Below are 23,585 nucleotides of genomic sequence, written 5' to 3' on the forward strand. Positions count from 1 at the left end.
TCTATTTCCAGTTTTTTCTGTGATTAATTGGAGATAAAAATCTCATGGACTTTCCTGCCAGACTGACTTCAAACCATAATCCTCAGATCTCAGCCTTCTGAGTAGCTAGGATTACAGGCCTGAGCCACCGGCACCTGGTAGAGAATAGAACTTTTTGAGTGGGAGCCATCTCACAAATCTTCTTGACTCTCAACTGACTTTACATTGGTCAAAGGAATTTTTTGATATACTGTGGCCTGAACACATTTGCTTAACTGAGACTTTCTGGTCACATTTCTTTAAGGATTAAGTTTGGGAGGCCCTGTGAGATATTACCAGGTGTCCTAAAACGTACGCCCAGCATGAGTTTGCTCTTCAACACAATCTCTTCACCTGGGTGGGCAGTTAGGTTTAGGAAAATAATACTATGGATGTTTCTCCAGAATAATGAGGGAGAAAGGTCTTTGGTATTGAGTGACCAAATCCTGCAGAGCTATTCATGTGTACTTATCTTTCATATTAATGGTGGGAAAGCTGCAGTGTTCAGTTGAGTTACTATATGGGATGTCATTTCTGAGTCAACCTCTGTCCAGTGGAACCCAAAAATCTATGTAAACACACACACACACACACACACACACACATACATACACACACAAGCCAAAAGACATTGAAAATATAGCTTTTATTTCAATGATTCACATAAAGGATAAGCTTTATTCCAAATCTTTTTTGGGAGCGTTTCCTTGATTCTGGGGTGGCATCACCATGTAAGACACATGGTGTTTGGGTGTAGGCCAACTCCACCCTGGAGCGGTTCGGGTCAGCATCCAGAGCCACTTTGTCAGATCCACATCTCCCTTATGTCTCCCCAGTTGTCTCCCTACTAAGAAGCCTAGTATATTTGTGGAACCTAGGCTGGGTGTTAAGTATTCATCCGCCTTCCTTCTGGTACTCTGTTTTGGTCTTCTGGGACTGGTTGTAGGTTGTTCTCTATCCATGACTCGTCAACTCAGGGAAGCAACGCAACTGAGCAAGCCTGAAGAAAGATGAAGAAATCTGAAGACCCAAGTGGATCCAGGAACCTCTTCCTCATAGAGTCATCTCCCTCCCCACCTCAAGCATTTGCTATCAGCAGTACAGTATCCCCCCACCACAAACACTTAGCCATAGTTTCATTTTTCATGAATTCACTTACCAGTGGTCAAGTGGGGGTCTGAAAAAAAAATATATTTAAGGAATACTTGAGAAATGAACAGTTACGAAGTTGTAAATTGTGTACCATTCTCAAGTAGCATGTTGAAATCTTAGTCCATTTCACTCCGTCCTTCCTGGGAGCAACATGAGTTGTTTGTCCAGCATATCCAACATGCATATTACATGCAAGCTGTCTGATAGCCAACAGCTTGTGTTCAAGTGAACCTTATTTTACTTAACAGTGGTCCCAAAGCATAAGAGCAGTGGTGGAAAGGCAGAGGTAGGGCATAAAATATGGAAAAATAGATTAGCGCTGCTATTTTTGTAGCCATGCTACAGGGTATTTTCCTAAAATAGACGGATCTTAGAAAATATCACCCTCTAGATCTAAAGGGCTCAATAGCTATGTGCATATCATCATGTAAAATTATGCTTATTGAAATGAACTCCAAGAAATAGAAACAAGAGGTTTTTTATTTTACTTTTTGTGAGTTTTTTCTGTTTTTCCCCTCGTGACATTGTTTTTTAAAATTTCTGTACTTTGTCTCGTATGTAAGTTTATCTGATGTGGGGAGGGTAATGGGAAGCACTGAAATAATGGGACAAAATTCAGCAATGATACTCATGAGGCACTATGTCGAAAATGAACTATACAATTTTGTGGAGGAATGGGATCAGGAAAAAGAACTGGGGAAAAATGGGGGAAGAAGTAGTGACACCGTTAAAAAGAGAAATGGGAATATGGCCTAGTCGCAAGAGTGCTTGCCTCATATACATAAAGCCCTGGGTTCAATTCCTCAGTACCACATATATAGAAAACGGCCAGAAAGGGCGCTGTGGCTCCAGTGGTAGAGTGCTAGCCTTGAGCAAAGAGAAGCCAGGGACAGTGCTCAGGCCCTGAGTCCAAGCCCCAGCACTGGCAAACACACACACATACACAGACACACACAGAGACACACACACACACACACACACACACTGTTATCATAAAGATTGTCAGTACCATCAAATTTGTAATACTATCATTACTTTCAAAATGAATGACAGACATGAGTCTGTATCTAGAATTTATTTTGCTCCCCTAATGCATTTGTTTGTGCTCATCCTGGGCCCTGAAGTTAGGGCCTGGGCACGGTCCCTGAGCTTCTTTTTGCTCACTGCTAGCATGCTACCACTTGGGCCACAGCACCATTTCTGGGTTTTTTGATAGGTTAGTGGAGATGAGTCTCTCAGACTTTACTGTCCAAGCTGGCTTTGAACTATGATCCTTAGATCTATCCTTAGACAGTTCTTAGATCTCAGCCTCCTAAGTAACTAGGATTACAGGCATGAGTCACCAGCGCCAGGCCTCCAAATACATTTTTAATCTCTCTTTTGGTTTTTAAATCTATCAGGTAGGTTTTCATATCTTGTAGGTCAAGTTATCAAGGCTTTCCTCCTACAAATCTTTTTATTTGCTAATTAGCTTATCTTTTTTCATTACAAAATCCTATTTATACTCATAAATGAGGCTGCACTGAATTCATACATTGATTTGGGGGCAAGATTTGATTAAATATTTTCCTACCTAGAAAACAATGGTACTTTAGTATCAAAATGGAAATAAAAATATATCATAGTATTTCCTACCACTTTAAAAATCATTCACATAAGTTTGGTGATCAGTTTGAACTAGAGATATTTCTTTTTATATGTGTGGGTTTCTGTCCTGGGACTGGAAATCAGGGCCCCGAGTGCTGTTCTTGAGATTTTTTACTCAAGGCTGTATTTTTACCACTTGAGCCACAGTTTCATTTCCAGCTTTTTGGTGATTAATTTGAGATAAGTGTGCCATGGACTTTCCTGGCTCGACTGGCTTTCAACTGCGATCCTGAGCCTCGGCCTCCTGGGTACCTAGTATTACAGGGAGGATACATCGGTGCCTGGCTATCTGATTTTTTTTTGAGGAAGAAATGTAAAAGTGAATGTTCTATAAGCAGAAAAGCTTTGCCCTTCCTTTGTGCTACTTGTTGGAAAACAAATTAGCAAGTAGGAAAGCTTAGAAACTGTGGTTAAAGAGATGTGTGGGATTGTCTTTGGAAAGAACAAATCTTTAAAACAAATATTGACCAAATTGTGCTGTAGGCCTCTATACTTTAGTATACTTTAGTACAACACAACATCGTTGTCTTTCTATGGTTCTGTGTTGAATAGAAGAAAACCCAGATTACTGAGCCTCAAAAGGGAGAGAACGTTCTGATCCAGGACGTTTACAGGTTTCTGTGTTTCAATTCTGTCCCTTGATATGAGACATTGAGTGGGGCCATTGGTGTAGGTGCAAGCTGCCTCTCTCTACAATGACTATTTTAGTTCCTCAGAAGAACAGAAGTCACAATTTTAAAGCTGTTTTAAACCACTGTCCCCTATCTACCTCTTGACAATATCCATGTGAATCACCCTTTAATAAGAGATATGGAAGGTATACTAGAGCTGGAAAAGTATAACTACTCACAAGCCAACGTTTCTGTAATAAAACATTCCCATGATACAACTGTATATTATATGAGTAGTAACTTCCCAATAATGGCCAAGGCTAATGCAGAGACTAAGAATAGATAATCTTACCTGGTACTGATGTCCCTTAGAGTATTCACTAGATGACGGCGGTCAAAATTGCTGATCACGGCTCTAGGCACCTGTGGAAAGGGAATAAATACTGTTAGGACACTTTGCTAACTCCTACCACCAAAGTTCAAATGGAGTAAGTTCATATGAGCTGAAGTCAACATACCTGAGTGCCTCAAGAACAAACACGGAAATTCGACAGAGACAGAGCTACTCCTCCTAGAGCACTTCCCTCTCACTGCCCTCAGGTTTGAAGTAGGGGGAAGTTAAGTGGTGATGGTCAGAATTTAGATCTTTCTATTGTGTGTGATACCAAGATTCTGAGAGTCATTGTGAATCACCGGACTCTTTCAGCCAATCAGGTCCTGGGATTTAGAGAACACACATGGGAGGAGGAGAAAGGACATTTTTGTGTCTCCCTTATTATCCTCTTTCCCAGACCAATGCTGCCACCTTAGATACCATGGATACTGAGTGGTCTGGGATTATGATAAAATATCTGGATAAATGACTATAATGTGTCATGTTTGTTACCAGTAACACACTAGTGGAACTGATGAACACCAACTCTGCTGGACAATGGCAAGGCAGAGATTGTCATGTGCCCAAATTAGAAGGAAAAAAAAGTCACTGGGCCAGGCCTCAGTGCCTCCTGTCTGTAATCCTAGCTATGCAGGGGGATGAGCTCTGAGGATCATGGTTCATTGTCAGCCGGGTCAGCAAAGTTCATGAGACTTTTCTCTCAAAAACCTACAAGTGACTGTAGCTCAAGTGGTAAAGTGCTAGCTTTTTTTGCCAGTCCTGGGGCTTGGACTCAGGAACTGAGCACTGTCCCTGGCTTCTTTTTGGGCTACAGCGCCACTTCTGGCTTTTTCTATATATGTGGTGCTAAGGAATCAAACCCAAGGCTTCATGTATACGAGACAAACACTTTTTCCACTAGGCCATATTCCCAGCCCCAAAGTGCTATCCTTAAGCAAAAAAGCTCAGAGACCCACCCAGGCTGTGAGTTCAAGCCCCAGGACCAACACACACACACACACACACACACACACACACACACACACACACACACACACACACACACACATACACACAGAGTCATTGGATATAGAAGTGAATAGGAGCATAAATAAAAGGGCCAAGTGGTCTGGTTTCTAATCCCAGCTCTGTGTGTGTGGGGACAGGTTCTGAAACTGCTGGATGAGTTCCCCTTTTGGAAACTGTACACAACAGCACCTTTACCTTTGTGACTAATTAATTAGATAATAATATTAAATTAGTCAGAAACAGATGTTTTTTGCATAGCAAACTATTCATTCACAGTTCTCTGTCATCCACACTCTGATTGAAGCTGTTCCCATTGGATATGTTCATTTCCGTCCAAGTTTGCCCTCATGGTGAGTGTCTTTCCTCCCCCACTTCCAAAGAAGAGCTTTTGAGATAAGGCAAATCCCTTGCTACTCACAGGATCAGAAAAGGAAGGGCTCTTCGGTCTCAAGCAGAGCTCTGTTCCACGCAGCTCTACGGCTATGCAGTTCCTCTTGTGTCTCTTTTAAATTCTCCCAGCATCTGCGGTTAAGAACATCACCTGGGTTAACACGTCATCGACCGTACTTGCAGAAAGCTAACGAGAAAAAAAAAAAAAAATGAGCCTACCGGCGGTGTGTGAGCTCAGTTCCCTCCGGAGACTGGGGTCCTGAGGTCTGCCTGGGAGACCAGAGGATCCCAGCCTGCACATCTCAGCCTGAAGCACGGCTGCTGGGGCTGATATTGATGGTATGGGGATGAGTCATTGCCTGTGTGACACACAGGGTCATGAGATCCTATAGCCTACAGACACACTGACCTTTAGCCTCTGACTACAATATTGCCTGTGGCGGGGAGGGGTGCGTCCTCAGGCAAGAAACTGCATTTTCTTCACTTAGGAAAAGTTGTCCAACTGGAGCACATTAGCAGCAACGTTCTGTATTTTAAAGGGTAATTATACAGGACACATAGTTGGTGCAACATTCATCATTAATTTATAGAAATGCAAATATTAAGGCTGCTCCCTTCCTTTGGAAATCAATTTGTTAGTAGGTCAAACACTTTCTACTTTTCGTGGCCTGTGGTAAGAATGTAGTTACTAACATGAGGTAAATGTGAGTTCCGATCCTATTGCTGGTGTTTATAAAGTTGTATGAAGGCCTATGGTGCTGACTTACTGAAGCCTCATTTTCTCCTCTGGAAAGTTGGTCATAATCACTCCTATCACAGCGCTTAAAGGAGATTGATGGAAAGGGATGACATTGATCAAGATACCATGTACTAATAAACTGACATGTTGAATTGAAACCTCTTTGTGCAACTACTTAAAAAATAATAAAACTATTTTGAGGCTTGAACTCGGGGCCTGGGCACTGTCTCTGAGCTTTTGTTCTCAAGGATAGATAGCACTCTACTACTTAAGCCACAGCTCCACTTCTAACTTTTTGATGTTTAATTGGAGATAAGAGCCTCACGGACTTTCCTACCCAGGCTGACTTCAAATCGCAATCGTCAGACCTCAGCCTCCTGGAAAACTAATATTATACACATGAACCACATCTGGCTTATTTATTTATCTGGAATATATATATATATATATATATATATATATTTTTTTTTTTTTTTTTTTGCCAGTCCTGGGCCTTGGACTCAGGGCCTGAGCACTGTCCCTGGCTTCTTTTTGCTCAAGGCTAGCACTCTGCCACTTGAGCCACAGCGCCACTTCTGGCCATTTTCTATATATGTGGTGCTAGGGAATCAAACCCAGGGCTTCATGTGTAAGAGCAAGCACTCTTGCCACTAGGCCATATTCCCAGCCCTAAAATATTTTTAATATAATTTTTAAAAGAAAGGCAGGTATCTGTCACAAGCCATCATATTATACGTATTGTGGATCTTGGCTGATAGGTTTGTCTCCATTTTGAGAAGCTTGCCCTTCTCTACCCAGAAAGCCTCAGAGTGTGAGTAATGCACATGTTACCTCCTGCTTCCTTGGATAGCATCATCTGTCTGGAGATGCAAGTCAGGGTCCAGGCAGGAAAGGATCCAATGTGCCTCTGCAGGGTTGTAGCTGATACCAGGAAGGACAGGTTGCCTAGTCAATGCCTACAGTCATTGGTCACTGGTATCATTTTTTAAAGGCAATACTGGGGTTAAACTCAGATCCTTAAGCTTGCCAGCCAGGTGCTCTTTGCCTGAACCCTTCATTTTTTTTGGTTGTTTTCCAGTTACCTATGGAAAAGATGTACGTGGAATTGTTTTTCTCTTAAAGATTGTATTCTTTGTGTCACATTGTTCTGCACTTCATGCATTTTACAAGACTTTGATTTAACTCGCTAACCTAATGGAGATCTCAACCATTAGTTGTTAGGATTCCAAGTATGGTTTGGGGTTGTAAAATGACTCTGGATCATGTGTCTCATTCCAGGAATATGTATGTGTCTCAATCAGTATGTTTCTCCATCACAGCATAAAGGCTCAGAGAAATGACTCTCCACATGAACACTGGCTATGTCTCCATCTGGCACTGACCCACACTCTATACATCTCACTGGAAAAAATAATGCCCTGTGCAACACGTCTTCCAATGAGGGGAGAAGAGTAGTTATCATATAGTATGTGCACTTTACATTTGTAAAAGCAAAAGCCTTAGCAGGACCCTTTAAAATGTTGTTGTAGCTGGACATTGGTGTCTCACTCCTGTAATCCTAGCTACTCAGGAGGCTGAGATCTGAGGATTGTGGTTTGAAGTCAGCCCACACAGGAAAGGCGATGAAACTCTTATCTCCAATTAAACATCCAAAAAGCCAGAAGTGGAGCTGTGGCTCAAGTGGTAGAACACCAGCTTGGAGAAAAAAAAAAAAACCTCAGGGACAGCACCCAGGCTCTGAGTTCAAGTCCTAGGACTGTCACAAAAAAAGAAGCACAAGACAGTTGCTGTTGCAACTGCCCTTGAGTCTCCAGGTTCTCAAGGTTATAGAGAAAGCAATCATTCAGGACATTCCTATGGCACAACTTAAGTCTTTGTCATTTATATTCAGGTTGCTTCCATCACTTAATTTTTTAATGTTTATTATTATAAAGGTGATGTACAGAGGGGTTACAATTACAGAAGTCAGGTAACGCGTGCATTTCTTTTTGGACAATGTCACCTCTCCTGTGCTCTTCCCCTTTTCCCCTCCCATCTCCACCCACAAGTTGTATAGTTCATTTTTAACTTAGTGTCTAGTGAGTACCAATGCTGTGTTTGTTCACCCTTTGTCCCTCCACTTCTGTTCCTCCCTTACCCTCCCCAAAACAGATAAACAAGATGAAAAGGAAACAAAAACACCACCAAAGAGAAAAACCTCTTGTTCCCATTTTGTGAAGTTCATTTTGAGAAATATTATTTTATCTGATCACAGGCACATAGGCATTGAGCCTTCATGTTCCTCCCCTAAGAGTATCCTTTTCTGGTCTCACTGTGAATGCCTAGAGCCATCCATAAAATTTCATGTCCTGGTATATTTTAGCACTTCAGATTTTTTCTTTTGCCAAACAATGCCTACCATGTATATGTTAGCTTTATAAGATGGTAATTTTCTTTGCCTTCAGTCTCTTGCCAGATGCCACACTGATGAAGAACTCTTTTGGCCTATGCCTATTTTAGTATTAACTAAGAGCTGTCAGGGACAACAACACTTACTTGGTTAACGCTTGGAAGAAGTCTGAACAGTAAGTAAACTATTACTTGGTTTCATAGTGGAATGTAGCTATCACAGTCATCCTTTATTCTTCCTTAGTTCCTTGGGGCACAGAGCACCTTTTTAGCACATGGTGGGCCAGAGTCTCAGGACATACAGCAGACAAGGCTCTTTCCTCTAGAGACAAGAAGAAAGACCTATTGTCCTCTACTACCTGCTATCCACTCTCTTTGTCTTGGGATAGGTACCTACTTGGGAAAGAAGGCTGAGAATCCACATCCACAAAGTGCAGTGTACCCAGAGGCCACTCTCAAAGCAATTCTCTAAACTTTTCCAAGAGTTTCCTTGGAATTCTGATCTCAGTTGTTATCCTCACTGGAGAAGTAGAGATGAAGTACAGTCAGCATGAGAAGGCAAAAAGAGACACATATGCAGAAAACTAGAAACGAATTGGAGGTTGGGCCCAGGCTTAAGCATGAGCCGTGGTTACTTCTGAGAATAGTTGTCTCACACAAGGAAGCCATGATTGAGAGAGGGTTGAGGAATAAGGCTCAAGCAGTTTCCTGCAGGTGCCCTGGGCTGTATCCATCCAAGATACCATGAGGGCAGCAAATGAAAGGGACAGTCCAACTGTTCTTCTGCCACCTAGTGGTAAGCCCCATGTGGCCTGATTCCCCTACCTTCCACCCCACTCCATCTCTCCCCACTCCACCCAGACTCCTACATTAACCACTTGGGCACTCTCTGAAAGAATCCTGCTAATCAGGGTTGCCAAAAACTTAGGGAAACTGCTGTGGGTTCTCTTTCCTTTCTGGAAGAGAGGATAGCTAGAGGGTAAGCATTCACAGAATAGCTTGTGGAGGGGAGGGTTCTCTTATGTCTGAAAGTAAGCCTTTTGTTTTTTACTCCCAACTGCAAAGCTATGTACTTGTCAAAAAATGTCCTTTAAGTCTTGTAAGGTGACTCACATTTGTAATCCTAGTACTTCACAGGCTGTGAGCTGAAGAATCATAATTCTAAGACAGGCAACAGCAAAAACGTTCATGAATCATGAAATTCAGCCACTTAGTAAAAAGAAAAACAAGCCTCAGTGGCACTTTACTTTTACCCAAGTTAAACAGAAAGCATATGTGAGAATACCAAGTCCAGGAGAAAAAGTGAGAAGTTTTTCAAAAAACAATGAAAGTTTAAAAAATGGCTGGAGGCATGGCTCAAGTAACAGCTATTACACAGTAGGTCCTGAATCAAACTCTCAGTTTTGCCAAAAATAAAAATCCAGAAAATTGGTCCATACAACTTCCACAAAAACAAGGATGATAACAAAAATGTAAACTGGGGGGAGGCGGGGGCTGGGAATATGGCCTAGTGACAAGAGTGCTTGACTCCTACACATGAAGCCCTGGGTTCGATTCCTCAGCACCACATATATAGAAAATGGCCAGAAGTGGTGCTGTGGCTCAAGTGGTAGAGTGCTAGCCTTGAGCAAAAAAGAAGCCAGGGACAGTGCTCAGGCCCTGAGTCCAAGGCCCAGGACTGACCAAGAAAAAAAAAAAGTAAACTCTGGGGCTGGGAATGTGGCTTAGTGGTAGAGTGCTAGGCTTGATCAAAAGATGCTTAGGGACAGTGAACAGGCTTTGAGGTCAAGCCCCAGGACTTGCAGAAAAACAAAACAAAACCCAAATGTAAACTGTGTTTGAGGAGCAAGCCCATCAACCTGCTATATGTCACTGGCACTGCAAGAGTGCCAGCGACTAGGGATTTCAACCCAGCTGACATGTGCAGACTGCTCTCTAGAAATGCTCCCTGTACCTCAGACCATGATGTTCTGTGACCCTAACAAGTTAAGATTTGAAGAAAATCAAAAGGAACACAGTGAGAAACAGACAAAACTTCCTTTTTTTAATTTTAAGGCAGTACAATTAAAAATGGATAGAAAAAGGTCAGAATGGTTCAACCTTTTGGGGCAAACAGGAGGGAATGTGGTGAGAAGTGCCATTGAAATCACAGCAAAATCACAAACAAGAACATTACTTCAAATTGGTAGAGGTGACAAAAGTTACACATAAGGCACATCTCAAAACCCAAACTGCTTTTTCATCAACAGCAAAGGGAGGCAATGCAGTAAGCTAGAATTTACAGTAAGTTACACAAGGGCAGGGCCCGCATGTCAATACATCACAACAAATGATCACAGTATTTCTGCGGCAGGTGCTCTGTGCTGCTCTTCATCCTACTTATGAATGGGCTTGATTTCTCTGAAGGGTCCACATGTCAAGAGTGAACCATGTTTGAGTCTCAAATGACACTGGGGCTCACGGAAGCCAGGGATTGTGGCGTGTGCTGTGGCAGGAGTCAAGCAAACCGCTTGTCACCATTGTCCATGACAGAATGGCGCACTGCTCAAACAATGAGGCAAGGGACTGCAGCGCGAGGCATTTCCCTCACAAGTCGCCCCTTTATGCATGCAAACAGTGTGTCTCTGCAGAACAATTGGGCACACTCCTGGCTACTGATGGAGACTCCACCTCTAAGAGGAACACCACAGGTTGTATGCTTCATTACAACTACACTGGGTTTAGACTGAGACAAAAATATTCTCATGGCAACAATTAAAGATCTGCCCAGGACCAGTAAATCAGATCTAGAACAATGGCAAGCGTAGGGGAATACTCGAGAATGTTTGTGTCTTGGAAGGTGAGTTTTCAAAATAACGACCTGTGAAAGGCCTCTCTGAACTGAGCTCAAAGAAAGCTATTCTTCAAGACAGCCCACACACGGGCAGCTTAAGAGCTGCTGGCAGGCTCCGCAGGCCCCGCGTCCTGCGTGCTCGTGGGGACGCCTTTCCTAAGGTGTGCAGCAAGGTGCAAGATGATGTTCTCTTTGTTGAGGAAAGTTTTAAGACAAAGGTTACACTTGTACAGAACTTCCCCTGCGTGCGTTTTTATGTGAGATCGCAGGCTGGACCTGTGCCTGTAGCTTTTCTTACAGTACTCACAGGTAAACGGACGCTCTGTGGTGTGTGTCACCTGGTGCTGGCTAAGGGTTGCCCGCCGAAGAAACTTTTTCCCACAAGTGGGGCACTCATGCGACTTTTCCCCTGTGTGAGTTTTCCTGTGTTCCAAGAGACTTGACCTATGCAGGAACCTTTTGCTACAGTACTGGCACTCGAAGGGCTTGATTTCAGAGTGTATCGCCTGGTGCATGGTGAGCTGGATGTGCTCAGGGAACGTCTCCTCACACTTGGGGCACTGATGGTGCTTCTCCTTCCCGCCAGTGACCTCCCGCTCATCTAGGTCTGGGCTGGGAAAGAACCCTTCCTCACAGATGGCACACTTGTGCACGAGCTCTTCTGTGTGAACCACCTCGGGACTACCAGCTTGCTTATGAGCATAAGCAGAACACTTGCCACACACGGCACAGTGCTGGGCTTTCCCCGTGGGAGCCTTCTGCGTGGGCTCTCCCGGGTCCACAGGCGTTTCCTGCTGGGAGCTCTCCTCCAGGCAGGACCGCGGGGTGTCCAGAGGCATGTCCAGAACCTCCAGAAGCTCATTAGGGAGCTCACTGCAGAGCGCTTCCTGCTGCTCATGTTCTTTGGATAAATCCAGTGTCAGGTGTGCATTCTCATCTAGAGAAACAAACAACAGAGAATGGATGCTCACACTTCGGGCTTTTCTGTTCTCACATATTTTTCCTTTTTTTTTTTTGGCCAGTCCTGGGGCTTGAACTCAGGGCCTGAGCACTGTCCCTGGCTTCTTTTTGCTCAAGGCTAGCACTCTGCCACTTGAGCCACAGCGCCACTTCTGGCCGTTTTCTGTATATGTGGTGCTGGGGAATTGAACCCAGGGCCTCATGTATACGGGGCAAGCACTCTTGCCACTAGGCCATATTCCCAGTCCATATGTTTTTCCTTTTCCCTCCCAATAGCCCAACCCAAGAGAAGAAATAAAAAATGGCGGATGTCGCCTGACTCAGGGAAATTAGGGACAGAGAGAAAAGGTGGCCTCCCCAATCCTGGTCCCCAATAAAAGCTGCATTTTCTTTTCTTTCTTCCCTGCCATTCAGTCACCCCTCACATACCAGGGTGCAAGTTCATCAGCTCCTCGGCCCATTGTTCTTCTCCCTTCTCCATTGAGAAGCTGCAGTCAGACATCAGTATTGCAGGACCTGGCCAGGGGCAAGTGGGGTATTGGAGAGTTTGAGTCACCACAGGCGTCCCAGAGGTGAGGCTGCCTTCCAGCACGCGTGCCTCTCTGTATCTACTGATCGCTTCACCAAGAGCCTCTAACCAATTCTCTTTGGTGTTTGGGTTTTGTCTTTTTAATCTCTAAGAACAAAAGCAATATGAATGGAAGACCCCCCCCCACCTTGTGCTCAGTAGCAGGACATTCTACCTACTCTGTGTGAAAGGATCAACAGTCAATTCTGATTAAGATCACAATTTACCTGTAAATATTTCCTAAGTCTACTGATAGGAACATTATTTTGCTGAGGGTTAAAACGAGATCAAAATTCCTAATATTTTGGTGTATAAAACATGAGAAATACTATTTTCTTTGGTAAAGAAGAAAAAAATGATACAGAGAGAAAGATGAGAGTTAGAACACTGTTGCTAGAATAATTTCAGCAAGAAGAATTCCTTACTGAATAACTAATCAGTGAGAAATTAAAATCTATTGCAGCTAAAGTATAGTTGTGGGTTATCGGAACATAACCCAAAGAGCTCCTAGGTAGTACTTCTATCTGCCAACCTGAAGTCAATCGGGTTAAGCTGGGACCTGTCCTCACTGGCAGTACTATTTTTCCCGTTCCTACTCTTTACAGCTGGACAAGTAAAATGCTCTGCAGTGAAATGTGGGCAGAGAGCTGGACGCGACATCCACACATTCCAGTCCATCCTCTTATATTACACATTTGTTAAATAACTTGAAAATCATTCCTTTCTTGCTGGCTTCCTAATGTAGATGCTCTGTTCTTGTACACACACACACACACACACACACACACACACACACACACAGCAGCAGCAGCAGCAGCAGCATGAGTTCTCTCTAAACCCCTGGGCTTTTACACATGGTGGCCCTCCTGCCCAGACTTCTCCCATCTCCCTTTGTTACCCTGAAACAGCTATCTCTGCAGTCCATCCTGTGGGTGTTTATCCACACCCCCTTTCTCCAGAGTGAATCCTTCTCCTCCTAAAGCTGCTCAGCTGGCCATGCAATGCACTCCTCTAGCATCCCACGCCCTCCGGTGCACCTGCCACTTCACAGATGGGACAGACGGGACAAGCTCTCCTGTGGACACAGCTCAACCAGACTGAGAGTTCCAATGCTTCTCTGATGTGAGTCCTAATGAATCCCAAACTCTAGCACAGAGCTTGATTCTTACAAGGGGCTCATGATGACACTTGACTTAATTGTAATTAAGATGAGAAAATGCATATAGTTGCTAAACCCTGGCCCTGTGTTACTATGTTAACTTGGGCATACTTGATTCAATTTTATTTTATTAATCTTTATTTGTTGTCTCAGTACTATGTACTTGGTCAATTGACCAAGTGTGTAGTACTGAGTCAGTCTAGGTACCTTTCTCCACTGGACTTCCTCCTTATTGAATTCACCTTGTCCTGTCAGGAGCAGTGTGGTATCAAACTTCAGTGTGTGCAACACCCACCTGGACAGCGTATTACCCATACACCCTGGATTACGTTGATGTAGAGGGCCTGCTTATCACTCTATGAGAAACACTCTTCTAGGTTGGGATTTAATGAGATATTACTTTTGTCCTCTGTAAGTGACTGGACTCTGCAAGAATCTGAAGAGACAATATTATGCAAGTATTCAGTTTGAATGAGGCCATTATGCCATAAAAAAGTGGTTGTATGACACACAACATTATAGATCATGTGGCTCAAAAGTTGGTACACAAATGAGTCCTCATCCAAATGATACCATCTGTGTGTGTGTGCCAGTGCTTGAACTCAGGGCCTGGGCACTGTCCCTGTACTTTTTTTTTTTTATGAAGGCTCACACTCTACCACCTGATTCAGAGCTCCACTTATGGCTTTTTTGTGCTTAATTGGAGAGTAGAGCCTCATGGAATCTTCTGACTTCAAACCACAATCCTCAGATCTCAGCTTCCTGCATAACTAGGATTAGATGGGAGCCATTGGCGTCCGGATTCCCACTTAAGATTTTAAATTAATAATATTATTGTTCCAAATTACCCAGAATAAAGACACCATTTTAACCAGTTCCCAATGCCATTCTATGCCAGTACATTTTCCCATTTTGCTATGCCCACCTTTTCCTACTTCTCTCCTTTCCTCCTGATCTCCACCACCCACCCTCATATCCTTTATTCACGTGGTGAATTTCCACTGGCAAATTCATAGTTTCTACCAAATGAAAATCTCTGAGAGCTCTCAGGAAAAAAAAATTGCAGAAAGAAACCCTAGCCTTACCAGGATTCATATAGGGCTGGCACTCAGCACCAGCGCTGTAGTTCAGCTCCAGTGGCCCTGCCTGTGGCTTCCAGGCTTCTGGCACTGGGGAATCCTGCTGAGTTCCCTTTGTCTGGAGTGCAGGTGACTCTGGGTGAAAGTTTGACGCCATAAGTTCCGTTTCCAGTGGCAGAAACTCTTGAAGGATTATGTCATCAAAATCAATCTAAAGAAAAAGCCAGAACTCATCACTCCAAAATCTACACCCAATGGAAGTAAGGAAAATTTTTGTTACTCTAAATAAGCTTTTGTTTAGCAGCAGCATCCAGATCATACATATCCATTTTCTAGTGGTTACAGGAAACCATGCATAAGAAAAAATTGGTAAGATCAATAGTAATAGCATTGTCATAGTTAGTCCAACATAGGGAGACAAGCAGACATTTTGCACATGTGATCCATACAGTTACTAGAGAGCTATTCCACCTGCTTTGTTCTTTCTTCGTATTGGGGATGTGCATATGAAACTCACAGCAGACTTCAAGCTGCACTGGCCACATTTCATGTGCTCAGGAGCCAGCGGTGGCCGATGGTCTGTTCTGCACAGGACATGCTCAGGCCCTCAAAGATAAAATCTCATTTACTGAACAAAACCAACAGGACAGAGAAAGGAAGAGAACCACACATTCACACGTGCTAGCTTAGGGAGGCAGGATGCTGGGAAAGCCTCCTGTCCTGCCTGCCACCTTCCATGATCAACCACAAGAGCCCCTGAACGGTACCCCCTCCTCCAGCCCAGCTCCCCTAAGACCCAACTGGAAACACCTGTTCGCACATGCCGTTTCAGCTCTGTGTTCCGCAGTGGCCTACGGACACCGAGGCTTTAGGTCGTGAGCACAGGGCACGGCCACTGCCCCCGTGGCTCTTCTGGATACGGCTGTGGGTATTGAGATGGGAATGTAGTGGGTCAGAGATGGCAGCGGCTCTCACAGGTCTGTAGGGCCAGGACCCAGCCAATGAGGAGTTCCCCTCAAACTTCCACATGGCACAAAGGACATATTAAGAAGCACACTGTATAGAGGAGTTAGAAAGAAAGCACTTTCCACATTTTAGTATTACATGGATTTCCCAGCAATGCTCTCTTGTCCAAATCAAAGGGAGAACATTTTACTCATTTTTTACTAAGATTCGTTTGCCATTTTGAGAAATCATATGACAAGCAGCAATACTGCTCATAGCACTTGAGCCCTGATCTGAATTCTTGGCTGACCCATCACTGTGACTCCAAGCAGACATGCAGACACGTAAACACTCCATGAAGCCACTGGGTGATGAGGCGGAGCTCAAACATGTGTATGCAGAAATGCATATGAGGTTGGAATACACTGTTTTCGCAAGCTTTATGTCGTTTGTAGACTGCACTTCGATAAGGATGGGCAAGCTGTTTGTGCAAAGGGCCAAACCAGAGGGCCATTTTCGCTTGCATCTCTTTTGCTTATTCCGAGATTTTTTTTTTAAACCAAGTCTTTAGTGAGGTAAAAATGATTGCAAACTCAAGGCACATACAGCCACTGGTGCTGGCCTGAAAACCATCGAGTTATATGTTAATGCTTTTATTTGATGGAAGAACATGAATTACCCTATCCGTACATTTCTTTTACTAATAGTAGAAGGTATATTACAATATATGGAGGGGATAGGGTTGGATATGGTTGAAAGCCATTGACCCAAATGCTTATTCCAGCAGAACAGAAGAAAGACAATGGACAATGAAAGCACAGTGGGAGGTGGGCTTGTGGAATGTTCCAGACACGACATATCTGTTCTAAACCCAGCTTTCTCTGTACCTGTTTTGGTTTACAAACACATCCCCCAAACATATCTCACCTGGAACTCTGATTGGTCATACTTCCTCTGTATATGTTCTATCAGGGAAAAAAGTCTTTCTTTGGTTTGTGGGCCATGAGCTCTCACCCGGCTCTCAATGTCAGAAGGCAGAATATTTAGGAATTGCTCCAATACAACCTTCTCCAGGATTTGTTCGATAGAATGCATCTTTGGGTTCAGCCATTCATAGCAGAGCTCCCACAGTTTCCTGAAAGTGTCACGAGGGCCAACTGCTGCTGTGTACTGCAACTGCCTGAAGAGCTGCCGGGAGATTTCACTGCCTCTCTCATTATCCTGGAGCACGGAAACCCCTCTGTTTGAGAAGGACTCCATGGGGGCATAATCCATGGGCATTTCCATTGCACCTGCTGCTTATCTGGGGTCTGAGGTCTCAGATCCAAGAGTTTTCTCTGAACTCAATGGGGCGAGCCACCTACAGCAGAGAACAGGAAACCATGAGAGAAGAGGCACAGCAGTGGTGACAAGCAGGCAGATTCAAATTCTAGAGCTTTTTACAAAAGGGTATTGAACCTGAGGATTTAAGTGTCTTGGCATTTAGCAAACAGAGCATCCATGCATAAGACATACTATAATTTATCGTTAATATCCTATCCACTATCCTAGAGAGGAAGCTGCTTTTATTTCTTTCCTAAGCATCTAACTTTCAGACTTTGCCTCGTGGTGGTGACTGATTCCTGTAAGCCTAGGTACTCTGGAGGCTAAGATGTGAGGATCTCAGTTCAAAGGCAGCTCAAACATCAGTCTGTGAGACTTACCTCTAAAATTAACCACCAAAAACACCATAAGTATAGCTGTAGCTTAAGTAATAGAGTGCCAGACTTGAGGAAAATTGCTCAGGGACAGTGTTCAGGCCCTGATTTCAAGCCCCATAAGTGGCATTTAAAAAGAAAAAGTTCTTGAGACTGCTATATGGCATACCCCACCCCACCTTGAAAATTTCGCACTAATTCTTTCAGGGAAGTGGTACAGTGTTGTCCCCCAGTGCTGCGGCAGATGTAAGCACACTAGCCTTAGGGAAGCTCCTCCCTCCAAGAGGGTAAAAGGGATGCCAGGAAGCTCAGTGGCGGACATAGTCCTGACAGGAATATCAGATACCTGCCCACATGTCTTATTCCCCACACGACAGCCTTGGCTCCCTAATGCAGGTTCTGCACCCTTCCCAGAGCCCGGGAATGCAGTGGTCTCACGGGGATGCAGTAAGATCACCTGCAGGACTTCCCGACCCTACTTGCCTCCTTAGAGACCAACATGGTCAGTGCCGAGGTCTCAAAAAGGTCATGTGTAATCCACTACTCAGGACATAAAAGGCGAGCTGCCTCTGCTTGTTAGGTCCGGGGTCTCAGAGGATTTCCTCTTACGACTTGGAGGTCTTATCCTCCTCTGGCTGTAAGAAGCCATGTCGTTTCGCCCTCGTGGGAAGGGAATGCCTTCACCCACCTCACCACGGCCAGAGTGTCGGGGCTCCACACGCTCCCGTGCCAGTGACCCCCTACCTCTTTACTCAGTGTACAGATTGTTCGGGGGTCCCAGCTGCTTCGCAAGTCAGGATCTGGTGAAGCCTGGAAGCGACTATCAATATTCCCAGCAGAGCGCGCCAGGAAAGCCGCGTGAGCGCCACTAAGCGCTTGGGCTCCTCTGGACGCTTCTGGCGGGCTTGTGGCACCTCTGGCGGCCTACACAGGAAGTGCCCGAGCACTCCGTCAAAACCTTACGCTCAGCCTGGGAGTGTGGCTTAGCGGTAGAGCGCCTGCCTAGCATTCATGAAGCCCCAGGTTCGATTCCCCAGCACCACATATATAGGAATTGGCCAGAGGTGGCGCTGTGGCTCAAGTGGCAGAGTGCTAGCCTTGAGCAAAAAGAAGACAGGGACAGTGCTCAGGCTCTGAGTTCAAGCCCAGGACTGGCCAAAAAACAACCCACACACACAGACACACAGACACACAGACACACAGACACAGATACACACACCCCAAAACAATACTTTTCATCCCTTTGTGGGACAGCAGAGCAGGCAAACTTGTTTTCCCTATCAGTTTGCCCCTCCACGACTCATGCCTCAGTAGTTACCAAGAGCTTGTGCACCCCTGCCCAACTCTATGGCATGATTGGGAGCGGAGCTCGCCATCACTAATCCCACCATTTCATTCTAGAGTGTGGGTGTGGGTGTTGGAGATCCCTTCTCAGGCTTAGGCTATACAACTTCCCTATACAACTTCCCTTTAATAAAAGAACTTCACCCCTAGAGTTGGAATATTTAACAGAGAATCTAATATTGAAAGACAAATTAGTCGTAGAAACAAAAATGAACGGTCACACTCTCAGGCAATTTGAAACTGGTGACTGTTTTTAGCAATCCCCACTAAACCTAATACATCAGTCATTTCCTGATAGCTAATGACAAACACTGTTGGCTGAAGAACTGTCTGGGAGTCAAGTCGGATGGAATAAAAATGGTTTTAAATACCATAACTCTCCTTCAAAATAAAGTGACAACCATACACTTCTAGAAACGACCAAAGTTCGCCCTCAAATCAGGTTGTTTTGCTTATCTCCTAACTACAAAATGGCATCCTGTGATGGGATGCGTCGGGGGCACCCAGGTCAGTGTGCAACACATCAGAATCTATGGAACACAACTTGTACCCTTGAACAGAGAATTGATGAGGGCTGAACTTTAAGGACTCAGACACACCTGGCCTCCATAGTGAACACTCAACATGGTAGGGATCACTCCTACACACCTCCCCTCACACACACATCTTGACACCGTGAGAACTGTTCGGAGATGACAACTTGTGGAGGAATACCTTCCAGCAGCCCCTGATGCCCCTTGTTGGTGACTGCTCTCCTCTGAAACAAATCAAAACCTTGTTCTGCCACTACTGGCCTACGGGACTTCCGCACACGTGACTCCCTTTGTCTGCCCGAGTGACGTAGACCCAAGAACTTGTGATTGATGGACACTATTCACCACACAGGAGCTGGCAGATGCTTTTTAAACCCGCCTCCGCAGAGACTGCTAATGAGCCGGCCTTTCCTCCGGCTGGCCAATGAGGACGAAGCCAGTAGTCACGTGGAGCACAATGGCCAATGAGAGGTGGTAGGCAGGAAAATATGCCTCCTTTCTAATCTGAAGGCACTAGGAAGAATATCTCAGGAAAATGACTTGGGGGCTGAGCTATTGACTCTGTATATGGCCAGCTATTAGATGGGGTCGTCTGTGACATTGACAGCGTAATATTGCCATATATTCAGGCTGTCCTTGATTCAATTAGGAACACATGGATACAAACCTATGGGCTCATGCCTGTAATTCTAATCACTCAGGAGGCTGAGATCTGAGGATCGTGGTTTGAAGCTGGCCTAGGCTAGAAAGTCGACGACACTCTTATCTCCAATTAACCCACAAAAAGCCAGAAGTGGAGCTTTGGCTCAAATGGTAGAGAAAAAAAAAAGTCAAGGATAGTGCTGAAGCCCTGAGTTGAAACCCAAAGGCTGGCACACAAAAAAATGATATGGTAAATGGCAGAGAAAGAAGATTTATTACATTTCATGGCGATGAAAAGACAGCACTTTTGTATATCTTTAACTGTCTTTGGGGGTAAAGACATTAGCTTCAAGTTAAATAGGAAGAATTGACTGCAAGGAGTAACGAAGGACGTATGTATGGTTAAAACAGTCCCAAGTCATAGGTATGGCCTTGTTGACCATTAGTTCAATCTTTCTTTCTGGAGGCCTGGCAGGTGGTCTATTACTTTTTGCTGCTTTCTTCAAGATGATAAGAAGGCATACACTGTCTGGGGGACAGTTTCCCTTTTGTCACAAGATTCTTATCATTGAATCCTGTTTTTCTGGATCCCAAGGTGATTTGATGTATTCTCAGAACAAAGAGCAAGATGCAAAGTGGAAGATGGTTTGGATGCCCAGCTTTTAGAAAATCACAGACCCAACAAAAGCATGTTTAAGTTATTGCTTACATATGCAATCTGCTGAACAAAAGAAAGGAAGGAAGGAAGGAAGGAAGGAAGGAAGGAAGGAAGGAAGGAAGGAAGGAAGGAAGGGATTCTCCTTGTGGTTGGCAAAAGTGGAAGCTACACTGATATCTGTGGATAGGTGGTTGTATTAACAAGGTGTCACATAATCAAGCTGCAATACATATAAGAAAGAACCATCCACAAATGAAACAAGTTATATGACCCTTAAAGACACAACAACCCTGCCCTCTGATTTAAACAAAGGGGACACAGAAGACAAAGATATTAGCAAGACTGGGGAGAACAGAAAGGAGGCTGTTGTGGAAACAAGGACTTCAGGTGCAAGGAGAACACTGTCCAGAGGAGGAAATAACAATGCTTTTCTTGGTGAAGTTGGGGAGGTTTGAAGGAAGAAGAGACTGAATCTGCCAAGACCTGTCATCTCTGCTTGGACAGCAGCACGTCTCTGCTTAACACAGACCCACCTGAGGCCAATTTGCCTGACCAACACCCCTGGAGGGAACACTATGTCCCTGGGTTACTTACTCAACCAGTACTGGAAAAACAAGTTGATGGCAACAGCACTCACTGTGTCTATGCCAATAGCAGATCACCCCTCAATGATGATGAGGGTGGGGTACGGAACAGCATTGAGACCATAGCAGTCCTCCTATAAGTGTCCCAGACTCCAAGTGTTAGTTCTCCAATTCAGTATTAACAAAAGAAAAGATGAAAAGATAAGATCACACCCAGCCCCCCCCCCTCCCGCCAACCAGAGACTTGAAGAACAGAACAGTTTCCTAACTTAACCTCTTCAGGAAGCCCAGTCAAGCAAATAAATCATAAACCTGGAGCCTTGTAGACACTTATCAATAAACAGTGTTCAGAGGTTTGTCCCCCAAAGCTAGCCGAGCTCCATGGTGACAGGAGACAGTAAGCAGGCCTTTCCTTAGTGAAGAGGAGAATAATAGATCCAGGAGGCCTGCAACTCCCAAAGGGCAAAGCAAATGGCTTTCCAGCCCTTCTCTTAGGTTAACGCTCACCAAAGGACACATGGCCTGTCCACTCTAAAGCCCCAAGACTCAAAGTACAAGGTTGTTCTCCACTGCCTAGGTGCATTATCAGCATACCGATTCATGTTTGTATAGAATCCCTGGTTTCTGCCTGGCTCACTCTAGGTCAGAGTACACTCTGTGAGGCTTAGGGGGCTGAGTTTCTGATTTACCCCTTGACCTCTGGTTTAGGAACAGATCCACGCATGCTCTGAGTCCATATGATTCTCATTACTTCAGGTACTGCTACCGTTGGAAAGATAGTTAAAAACAAAATCATCTCTCAACCCAAGACACTTTTCCAGAAAGGTACACACGAGTAAACCAGAATGTGATGGATCTCAGTGGTGACTGTCATAGAGGAGCAAAGAGAGAAACAAATCTATTTTATATAGTTGAAAATAAAAAGGATACAGCACTTTACTTTGGATAGGTTTGTACTTTGAAATCAGGAGATAAGTTCAGCTGAGCTCCTCTGCAAAAACTTGGAGCTTTATCTTTCTTGACCATTTAATTCACAATCCCTTCTGGGTTGAGACTTTAACTGTGTGTGTGTGTGTGTGTGTGTGTGTGTGTGTGTGTGTGTGTGTATGTGCGTACGTGTTTCCAGAGCCTGAGCGCTGTCCCTGAGCTTTGTTGCTCAAAGAAACACCCCCACTTCCAGGTTTTTGGTGTTTAATTGAAGGCAAGAGTATCAGGGACTTACAGGCCCAGACTGGCTTTGAACCACAATCCTAACACGTCAGTCTCCCAAGTAGGTAGGATTACAGGCTTGAGCAACAGGCACTTGCAGGCCTTCTCATTCCATTTTGGTCGTGAGGCTTGAACTCAGGGCCTGGGTGGTGTCCCTGAGCTTTTTTGCTCCACACTATAGCGCCCTACCACTTTGAGACACAGAGCCACTTCTGGTTTTCTGGTGGTTAACTAGAGATGCGAGCCTCACTGACTTGCCTCCCCAGGCTGGCTTTGAGCCACCATCCTCAACTCTCAGCCTCTTCAGTAGCTAGGATTACAGGTGTGAGCCACCAGCGCCTGGCAACTTCCCATTGCTAAAATCAGCTAAGTACACTTAACCCACTGTGTGACTAGTCCTTATGCTCAACATCAAACTGGACTTTTCAGGGACCTGGTATCTGACACAAGCCCAAGTGAGATCATCAACGTTACAAGAACGTCACAGAAGTGTCCCCTACATTCAGACCACAGGTACTGAATAAGCCTCAAAGCTGTTCTTTTGCGTTCTCCCTATAGGTGCTTGCAGATTGAATGGGAGGAGCCAAGTTTCTCTGTCCACTGCCTGTGATTGGCTGGAGGAGTCAACAGTAATGGGGGGGCGTGTCTTACGGGGCCTCACCTGCAGACCGGATCCAAGGTTGCTGGGCAGGAACTGAAAAGACAGTACAAACTCTTGGGGATGGGAGGTGTCCTAGGCTCTCCTGGAAAGGAGCACGGGGTGTGTGGGGGGGACGTCTGTAGCTCTGTGGTTCTAGGGGGGGGCTACCTCTGGCCCCACTCAAAGGAGCTGGGGAAGAGCGAAGGAGCCTAGACTGACTTGAATGCTCCAGATGGGAAGGTATTGAAGTCATGGCAGCTGGTGATGACACCACCATGACCAGGCTTCTGAGCCAGGCTTTAATATATACTTTCAGAGAAGGGTGGACACTAACGAGGGGCATGGTCAGGGCTGGTGCAAGGTATTTGTGAGTTCCCCTGTACTGCA

The 23,585-nt window shown here is 44.7% G+C and overlaps 2 protein-coding genes across 3 annotated transcripts in view; both read right to left on the reverse strand.

Annotated features, from left to right (window-relative positions):
* Positions 1-10,406: 10,406 nt before the first annotated feature.
* Positions 10,407-17,178, reverse strand: LOC125343781 (zinc finger protein 449-like). Of its 2 annotated transcripts, none has more exons than XM_048336324.1 (4): positions 16,819-17,178; positions 14,953-15,157; positions 12,570-12,656; positions 10,407-12,117 (listed from the first exon to the last, which is right to left on the reverse strand). In XM_048336324.1, the coding sequence occupies exons 1-4, from the start codon at positions 17,176-17,178 to the stop codon at positions 11,276-11,278; spliced, it is 1,494 nt and encodes a 497-aa protein (XP_048192281.1). In that variant the 3' UTR covers positions 10,407-11,275. The 2 variants fall into 2 exon arrangements, with proteins under 2 accessions (XP_048192281.1, XP_048192282.1); XM_048336325.1 differs by lacking the exon at positions 16,819-17,178 and adding an exon at positions 15,464-15,823.
* Positions 17,177-23,585, reverse strand: part of Znf75d (zinc finger protein 75D) — a 42,688-nt gene continuing 36,279 nt past the window's right edge. The window contains exon 4 of the mRNA XM_048336329.1: positions 17,177-17,251. Coding sequence (XP_048192286.1) covers positions 17,235-17,251 — 17 coding nt within the window. The 3' untranslated portion in view covers positions 17,177-17,234. The remainder of the gene's footprint in view (positions 17,252-23,585) is intronic.

The sequence above is a fragment of the Perognathus longimembris genome, chromosome 28 (assembly GCF_023159225.1).
Source record: "Perognathus longimembris pacificus isolate PPM17 chromosome 28, ASM2315922v1, whole genome shotgun sequence".
In the NCBI taxonomy this organism is placed as follows: Eukaryota; Metazoa; Chordata; class Mammalia; order Rodentia; family Heteromyidae; genus Perognathus; species Perognathus longimembris.

Excerpts from the sequence above, each read along its gene's own strand:
- LOC125343781 (XM_048336324.1), bottom strand. The coding sequence starts at position 17,178 with ATGGAAATGCCCATGGATTATGCCCCCATGGAGTCCTTCTCAAACAGA. Across the intron at positions 12,657-14,952 it reads CCAGCCCTATATGAATCCTG|GTCCTGCAATACTGATGTCT; the intron begins GTAAGGCTAGGG and ends GCCCCTGGCCAG. Across the intron at positions 12,118-12,569 it reads GCTGATGAACTTGCACCCTG|ATGAGAATGCACACCTGACA; the intron begins GTATGTGAGGGG and ends TTGTTTCTCTAG.